Raw genomic sequence first — 9607 nt, forward strand, 5'->3', positions numbered from 1 at the left:
GTGCAAATGCTTAATGTGCTGAGTTTTCTGGCAGGGAAGCAGAGGGAGAGATGTGACCCAGGTTATTAAGGCTGTAATAGCCATCATCTATGAAATCAGCGTGAATAACACGAGGCACCACCTGTCTCGCTCATCTGCTTCGGCTGTTATTTCACTGTTCAAACTGTGGCATAAAGTTAAATTTAAAAAAGGAAACTTTCACGCTCCAGTAAACAAACAGCCGTGCATCTGTGCACTTTATGCCCCATGTATTACAGATAGTTACACAGTAGTATACAGGTCTGACACCCACTGTCTTATGCCGACATGTAATTATAGCCAAATCTTGGTTTAAAACTTTCCAATAAAGTTATATCCTGTGTTGGTTCCCTATGAAGTGCTGCCACCAGCATGCATGTGTATGAGGGTTCAGAGATATAGGAGCAGCCAGGTCAATCGTTACATTGTCCTGAGAATGTGATCAGGAACATTCACCAGTAATCATCAGCTGTTATTAGACAGGAGAGTCCTCTTTCTGAAGAGTCAATCAGTCCAAGTAATCTGGTATACAAGAAAACCCATAAGTAGTAGGTGGGATACATAACCGGTGTCTCCTCATCAGAGATACTGCTTAAAGGGAATGTCAGCCCTCTGTCATACTCAATGCCCAAGTATCAAGGAGGTGACACATTTATCATATGCACCCTTTTTGGTGGAAAGTGGGTGCCCCCCTCAAAAAACAAAACACATTACATGGTAAACCAGTCTTGCCAAAATTTGTAGGTTCAGCTGACTTTACTCTCTAGTATATCAGCACCTTACAGGGACTACCCCAGGACTAAAAGCTGTCTTAGAGAATGAATAGATCGGAGGCTGAGCATACTCCGTACCAGACTATAAACAGTACCTCAGTTCTATATGGAGGTCCTATTCTTTGGACCACTACCAATCAGCAATCGGTCACCTATACTGTGATCAGGTAATAGGTTTTAATCTTGGGATCATAATCCCTTTAAGGATTGACTTGGATATCTGTGTATTTACTATTGGAGAGTATGTAGAGGGCCACCATACTCCATAAAGCAGGGGGGTTAATTAATATAGATCATATAAAATACACTTATAAGAACCCCTTCCCCCAAAAGATGCCAACAGGTCATCAAACATGGCATATTTCTGTGTCACACCTATCTCCATTGAGCTGAATAGAGCTGTGGTAGCATTCATGGAGTAGTGTTGTTTTTGGAAGCAAGCAGGGTCCATGTTCCCACCGTGGTGGTTCCCGCGTGCAGCTGACATCACACTCCCATACAGCTACCAAGAGATGTGCAATCCTGCCTACATCACATGGCTAAAGGCGGCCACATGAAGTTCTGGTTTGGCTTTGGCAGTATACACTATACAGGAACCACAATTTGCAGGTCTGGAATAATCCGTAATACAAGATGGTCTACCCGCTATGCAATGGCATCTGCTTGATTCACAGGCCCTAAATCTGAGGCTGCACTACAGAGAAATCCGTAGTTATGGACGCCAATCACCATTCGCATCAACCACCTCTTCCTGTATATGGGTGACCATTCATGCAGATGTGACCCACCCAGTACTATATTCTTCATAGTGCAGCCTCAGCCATCAACCTGTCCTTCTATTAGGTTTCCTTTAACCTCCTATCTGGCACTATATTATAACTAGGCTTATTAGTGACAATACAGAGGCTTGAAAGACTTTCCTGTTCTCCATTTAATGTATAAAACAGACCGTCCTTCCCACAGCGCCCCCCACAGTTCACACACGTTTTTTGGCCAGCCTCTGGCGTTTGAACTTTTTGTCTTTCCGTTTCACGCTGGGTTTCTGTTGAGGCGGCTGCGTCTCGATGACCTGCGGCTTCTCCTCGGCCGGGGTGTCAAACACCTCCTCTGTGGGGTCAAGAGGAACGATCTGTGTCTTATCGCTCTTCTTCAGTTTCTGAAGTTCCTTCACTTGCTGCTTTTCACGAACCTTTGCTGCCGTGGCCAATCGGATCATGCGCCGATGCTGTAAGGAAAAAACAATACACTGTTTTACTGATGTCAGCATTAATCCTGGAAGCTTAACCCTTTGAGGACCAGGCCCAAAATGACCCAGTAGACCGCGCAAATTTTGATCTTAGTGTTTCCGTTTTTCCCTCCTCCCCTTCTAAGAGCTCTAGCACTCTCAGTTTTTTATCTACAAGGCCATGTAATGGCTTATTTGTTACAGGAATAGTTGTACTTTGTAATGGCGTCATTCATTTTACCATAACATGTATGATGGAATCCCAAATATATTATTTATGAAGATATAAATTGGTGAAATCGCAAAAAAGGATGCAATATGGTAACGTTTGGGGGGTTCCTGTGTCTACGTAATGCACTATATGGTAACAGCGACATGATACTATTATTCTATAGGTCAGTCCGAACACAACCATATGCAGGTTTACGCAGATTCTCTAATGTTATATATTTTTTTTAAATGAAATCCTTTTTTTTGGCAATTAATTATAAATAAAATGGGCCTATTGTGACGCTTATAACGGTTTTATTTTTTCACCTACGGGGCTGTATGGGGTGTCATTTTTTCCGCCATGATCTCTAGTTTTTATTAATACCATATTTGTGAAGATCGGACATTTTGATCACTTTTTATTAATTTTTTTTTATATATAATGTAACATAAAATCGGTAATCTGCGCACTTTTTTCCCTCTTTTCGTGTACGCCGTTTACCGTTCGCAATGACGCTTGTTATATTTTAATAGATCGGACAATTACGCACGCTACGGTATATTATATGTTTATTTGTTTATTTATTTTTATATGTTTTATTTATATAATGGGAAAGGGGTGATTTCAACTTTTATTGGGGGAGGGGTTTTGGGGTAGTGTGTTAGTGTTTTTAACTTTTTTTTTTTTTTTTTTACACATTTGAAGTCCCTTTGGGGGACTTTTACATAGATTAGTTTGATTTCTACACTGATGATTGCTATGCCATAGGCACAGCATTGATCAGTGTTATCGGCGATCTGCTCATTGAGCCTGCCTGTGCAGGCTTAGTGTAGCAGATCGCCGATCGGACCGCACGGAGGCAGGTGAGAGACCTCCGGCGGCCCGTTTTACCGATCGGGACCCCCGCAGTCACACTGCGGGGGTCCCGATCGGTAAGTGACAGGGGACTCCCCCTGTCACTTACACTTAACTTACTTACACTTAAGGAGTTAATGACACGCGGCAGCGCGATCGCTGGAGCGTGTCATTGCCGGTGAGGTCCCGGCTGCTGATTGCAGCCGGCCCCCACCTGCTGTGAAGCGCGCTCCGCTCCGGAGCACACTTCATAGCGGGAGAAACACCCAGGGCGTAAAGTTACGCCCTAGGTCGTCTGGGGACAGACTTCCATGGCGTAACTATACGCCCTGGGTCGTCTAGGGGTTAAAAGGATTATCAGGGAATAGAAAAAGCCAAGCAACTTTCATGTAGAAACAGCGCCGCTACAGTCCTCAGTTTATGTTTGGTATTATATTCAGCTCTATTTGCTTCAGTACCACACACAACCTGAAGACAGCAGAGGCTCTGTTTCTGGGAGAAAGCAGCCATGTTTTTCTAAGTCTGGATACTTTTAGATGCAACTGCCTATACTGACAGTATCTAAGGAGGTAACTCTGTAGCCCCCTCACATGGTTCTGGGTTACCATGACAGCTGGGGGTGAAAGTTTAATTTTAAGTGTTGAACGTACCATGTTGGGCGACTGGTAGTGAGGGTTCTCGTATAGCGTCGGTCCACCAAAGCTGCCTTTAAAAATCTTTATGAGATTCAGGACAAAGCGAGGTCCGATCTCCACCAGAGAGGCGTCCTCCTCTATAATCTGTAACAGGATGAAGACACAGAGACCTGAGGACTTGTTTCAAAAGTTCAGCAACTTTTCATACACTTTGTCAGTTCTCACTGGACGGGACAATGGTGTCCAAACTTGTTTCTATCTTTGCTGTTGCTTAGTTATCAACTGCATAAATCTCTCTCCACTGCTGATGGTTTGTTACAATGTATCAGCCTGGAGTTCAGATCATTTGCCTGCAACAGATACAAGTGTAAGCTCTGTTATACAATAAGTGGACAGGAGTAATACATGACTCTAGGATCTGACAACACTAGGTCTCTTGGTAGTCTGTAGCCATGGAGACAGCCAGCTGTGCACAGCAGCTGCAGACACAATGGAGGACATCATGTGATTACTAGATGTTTGCATCACTACAAACACATAAAAACACTGCAGACTGCTGCAACAAATTATCCAGATAATGGCGGTCATATAACATTCAGTTATAGATATCCGCTTTTGGGAAAGCTAGGTGACCAACAGCTGCAGTTTCTGGGTTATCCAGGCTTAGAAAAACATGGCCTCTTTCTTCCAGAAACAGCCTCACTCTTGTGCTCAGGTTGGGTGTCATTTTGAAGCTCATTTCCATTGAAGTGAATGGAGATGAATTGTAATACCACACACACATAAGGACAGGGGCAGTGCTGTTTTTCCAGGAAGGTAGCTTTGCTTTTTCTAATCCTGGATAACCCTTTAACCTCTTTAGATTCAGTACATTGGACCAACCTGATAATTCCTAAACCAGATCCTCTTGTCTGCTATGGAGAAGTTGAATACATGGTCTACGAAAGGCTGACTCTTCGGGTGGTATCTCGGGGTACCGAAAATCTGTAATCAGAGAGCAGGATGTTACGTAAGGGTGTGAGGAAGATGAACCGGCAGGAAAACAGACACACAGATGACGCTATTACCTGTATGAAGAGCTCCTTCAACACTGCGAGGTACGGATCCCGATCAAATGCCTGCAGAGGAGCGAGAGGACATGAGGTCAGAGGTCTGCATGCTGCTCCACTAGTCACCGGTGGCTGAAGAAGTTGGATGCAGCCCTAAGGCTATTTTTCCTGCCCTCCCCAGGCCAGCATCCATCTTCAGCCACCGGTATTCAAATGTAGAGAGTTCTGTCTTGGATAAATCAGAGCATACTCAGGGGTTCACTCATCTTTAACAATAAAATAGTCATAATAGTTTCTTCAATACCAACCGGGTCAAAGGAGAGAAGCGGTCGTGAGCCCTTCAGGCAGTTTCCGGTCATCTTCAGCTCTGCCAGTGTATGGACTAGAAGAAGAGAACAAAGGCAATGAGCAAAATCTACACCTCTGCTTGGATTCAGGTTCGGCTTCCTTTTAACCCATTATATGGCATATATATATATATATATATATATATATATATATATATATATATATACACTAAATAGTAACGGCATCTGATAATCCAGATAAATTAAGACTTAAATTTACACCAAATTTTGTTCAATATGTACAGGAGCAGGAACTACAGCGTCGCAGGAGGCATCCGAGCTCCTGTATACTGAGCTTACACTGCATGCCTGTACTCACCCACTACACAATACAAAAGTGGTGATGTATAGTATGCTATGACAAGACGATTCCCCCACTACCATCGCTCTGGTCCTGCTGCGCAGCCCTTCCTGAGCTCCATCTTGATTCATGGAAGAGTCTGCTCATCTTAAGACAGTGAAGTCCTGCACAGCTGGACCCGGCTCTGTTGGTGAGCCCCGTCTGTTAACATTTTTATATAAAAGTAGGACCCACGATCAACCTTTAAATGTTTGCGTCTACTTTCAGCTAAAATACTGCCCCCTAGTGGCCTATATGTTATCATCTAAATGTATTCACCATAAACCACAACAGAGGATCATGCTGTCACTTACTGTTCTGCACCAAGAATTTTGCGGAAGGTCCCTCTGGGGCGTTTGATATCCTAAAATACAGAAATAAATTCAGATTAGCAGAGAAGCAGATACCACAAATCTATTCGAATAAGGGTGGAAGGAAAAATAAAATAATAAGACATATAAATAAAAAGACATCATCCAAAGCAAAGACTACCTCCTATAACAAAGGGGTCACTCACCACATATACAGATCCTGTTTTTTCTTTGCTTCAAAATAAATACATTTGTTGCAGTTTTTCATTTCACAGACCTGGAAGACAAGGAAGGATTATACACAGAATAACAGGAGGATGACCACATCGCTCTCACTTTGCCTCCTTGTATTCCAGAGGCCACAACTATGTGTTATTCCTAGGAGCCTTTTGCAGGATTACTTGTTCTGTATCAAGATGACGGATTTTGGCCCATATAGTGTAATACAGAACGCCAATGTACCCTATGACATCACATATCCCACTGATGACATCACTTACCTCGTTGATGACAAACAGTTTATCTTTTCGGTCCATTTTTGTATCTGAAAACGTCAAGGAAAGCAAAGTATGAGAATCATCGGACACATCGGATACAGGCTGGGCATCATCTGACTGCAATGTGGGGGGAGGTGACCGTCTCTAAAGTTGCCCATAAATACACTGTGTGCCTCTGGGGGCAGGAGGCACTTTTTGTACACAATCAATTTTCTAATATACAAACCTTTTCCAGCGCCAACTTCAAAAATGGATGGAAAAAAAAAGAGAAACATTTCTATTACAGTATTTTTTTAAATAGGTTTCTCAGTTTCTTTTACACATTTTTAGTGATTTTTTTCAAGTGTAGATTTAAAAAAAGAAAATCATGAGAAAAGGGAGGGAGCATTTTATTTCAGATTCCCCCCCCCCCCCCCATATTAGTTCCCCATTAACAGATTGCTTATACAGTATGGAAAAGAAGAAATTGTGGAGGGCACTCACCATTTAAAAATTCCAATCTTTATTCAAAAATCTTCATTAAAAGTCTCGTGGCAGGACGAGCATAAGATAGAACGCCAACTCCTCACAATCAGCGTGGCAGCGTGACAGCTGTTTCACGTGATGTCAGCAGGCTTCTACAGACGCTAATGCTGCTAGTGCAAAGGGGTTTAAATGTCCCATATTGTATAACAAAAAACAATTAAACATACATAGTTAAAACATATAGCTAGACGCTGAAATGCAAGTAACAATTATACAAACATTTAATTCTATGCGGTCATTTAGACCCGCAGGTCCTTGTGCATTTGTCTCTAGTATGAACTTGGCCTCTTGCAATAATTTTTTTATTTGTCTCTCTTTTGGAACTTGGAAAGATTTTTTTCAGACCCATAAACTTCAAAACATTAGTCCTTCCTTCATGTTTTTCGTTGACGTGTGCAATTAATCTTGGAGATCCTTGATTGGTTTTTATCGATCTAAAATGTTCATAAAAGCGTCTGTTTTTCCCATGTAATATGCTCCACATTCACAGGTTATTGCGTATACTTCATTCCGCAATCGGCAACAAATAAGTTCATTAATTTTATATATTTTTCCTCCTATTTTTCCTGGAGTGAACGATCCGCACCAGGGACAATTACCACATTCGACATTTCCTTTAGGAACAGCTTCATTGAGCAAGGTAAGTTTCTTTTTTCTGGTAAACTTACTTCTCACTAGTTTGTCTTTTATGTTTGTGGATGGCCTGAACGTTATAGTGTTTTTTTTTTTTATATTTTCTGCTAATATAGCTGGTTCTTCTTTTATCAAATCCCAATGTTTAATAATCATTTTTCGATTGTTTTCAAAATGACCGCATAGAATTAAATAAGTTTGTATAATTAATTGTTACTTGCATTTCAGCGTCTAGCTATGTGTTTTTATGTTTAATTGTTTTTTGTTATACAATATGGGATATTTAAACCCCTTTGCACTAGCAGCATTAGCGTCTGTAGAAGCGTGCTGAAATCACGCGAAACAGCTGCCGCACTGATTGTGAGGAGTGAGGAGTTGGCGTTCTATCTTATGCTCGTCCTGCCAAGAGACTTTTAATGAAGATTTTTGATTAAAGATTGAAATTTTTAAATGGTGAGTGCCCTCCACAATTTCTTCTTTTCCATATCATGTACCAAAGACTGTCTTTTCAATAGAAGTGAGCTCCCCATATTTACGAGACAAATTCATATTCGTAGTACTATAGTCTGTGGTTACAGACAATGGAGAAAACATTGTTCTAGTTGTGCCGGCGACTGTTTCTGTGATTTGCTTATACAGTATACTGCACTGCATTGCCATGTACTACTTGATCAGCTAACAAGGGATCTACCATAACGGCTTTTAAGGCCTCTATCTATCACGGCGACCCATCAGCGCCCAGGGAATACTTTGCGGTGGCGGTGATTGGTGTTCTGACAGCAACAGCATCTACAAAGTTGTTATTCACTGTGGCAGCTACAGGGTTAAAGCTGAGGGTCTGGCCTGTAGTTCAGTCTTGGCAGCAGTGGTCTATAAGCAGCTCTACATAATCTATTCCTCAGTTTCCTCCTATAGCCCTGGCTCGCTGAATAAAATCCTTATTACCCACCTGTTACAACCCCTGATGTACCACAGGCAGGAACACACAGTGAGGGGCAGTATGGGGGGCACTTACCAGCCTTGGCGTGCGGCATTAACATCCTCAGGTCCTGCATCAGATGTCTGGTCCGGAAATTAATCCCCCGGGAGGAGAAGATGAGCACTCGCTCCTTGTTTGTCCACTTTCCCTGCAACAACATGGAAACAATCACCATCAATAGCCACGACACCCCCTATACATAGAGATGGAGGATAGGGGATGGGTCAGGTGATCACTCCCGACTAGAGATGAGCGAACCGGGTTCGGGTCGATCCGATCCCGAACGTTCGGCATTTGATTAGCTGGGGCTGCTGAACTTGGATAAAGCTCTAAGGTTGTCTGGAAAACATGGATACAGCCAATGACTATATCCATGATCTCCACATGGCCTTAGGGCTTTATCCAAGTTCAGCAGCCACCGCTAATCAAGTGCCGAATGATCGGGTTCGGATGGACTCCAGCATGCTCCAGGTTCGCTCATCTCTAGTCCTGACTAATCAGACACCAGGATATGCGGTTCCGCTTACTGTCCTCCCCCACAATAGAGAAGCCCCCTGGAGGCTCAGCACTGTCAGGTTACATCCCCAATGGATTTTTCGGTACATTGTAAAGAATAGATAGAATATACGCCCCATTGTGTTTAATAGGGATATATGCCACAGTTCACACTGTATTAATAATATAAATACATAAACATGTAAAACGCATGTGGAAAGCATAAGGGAGGCTCCCACAGTGCAGTCATATCGCAGTGGTGACCGCACTATGTGAACAGGCTCCATGAACACGAGCAGTCAGGTGATGAAGGGGTCAGTACAGGCTCTTACCTCGGACACGGGCGGCGGAATGGTAAACTCGTCTCCGGCTTCATCCTTCTCCGCTTCTTTCTCTTGTAGTTTGGGCTTTTTGCTCCGGGCAGAGAGCTCAGCATTGGAGCCACGTTTTCTCCGGTACGCAGCCATGTTGCTCTCTAACCGGAAGTTACTATCTGTATCGGACAAGCAGCTCGATGGTTGTGCGCTGCGTCACAGCGGCGCCTGCTGGAGATATAGGGTTCTGAGGTGCACCACAGCGGCCCCTAATGTTCACTTATGGGAACTGCGTCTGCCTCTATAAACCAGCGTTTTCCAAGCAGTGGCTCTGTAGCTGTCTCACTACTACTACCACACCCAGCAGCTCTGACAGCCGAAGACTGGGAGCAGTAGTGGT

The 9607-nt window shown here is 43.1% G+C and overlaps 1 protein-coding gene across 1 annotated transcript; it reads right to left on the minus strand.

Moving 5' to 3' along the window:
• Positions 1 to 1704: 1704 nt before the first annotated feature.
• BRIX1 (biogenesis of ribosomes BRX1) lies at positions 1705 to 9421 on the minus strand. Its single transcript, XM_069964771.1, has 10 exons — positions 9226 to 9421; positions 8435 to 8546; positions 6265 to 6308; positions 5971 to 6041; positions 5768 to 5817; positions 5075 to 5148; positions 4785 to 4835; positions 4600 to 4701; positions 3733 to 3861; positions 1705 to 2016 (listed from the first exon to the last, which is right to left on the minus strand). Exons 1-10 carry the CDS (start codon positions 9358 to 9360, stop codon positions 1768 to 1770), a joined length of 1017 nt encoding a protein of 338 aa, XP_069820872.1. The 5' UTR covers positions 9361 to 9421; the 3' UTR covers positions 1705 to 1767.
• Between the last annotated feature and the right edge of the window lie 186 nt (positions 9422 to 9607).

The sequence above is a fragment of the Dendropsophus ebraccatus genome, chromosome 3 (genome assembly GCF_027789765.1).
Source record: "Dendropsophus ebraccatus isolate aDenEbr1 chromosome 3, aDenEbr1.pat, whole genome shotgun sequence".
In the NCBI taxonomy this organism is placed as follows: domain Eukaryota; kingdom Metazoa; phylum Chordata; class Amphibia; order Anura; family Hylidae; genus Dendropsophus; species Dendropsophus ebraccatus.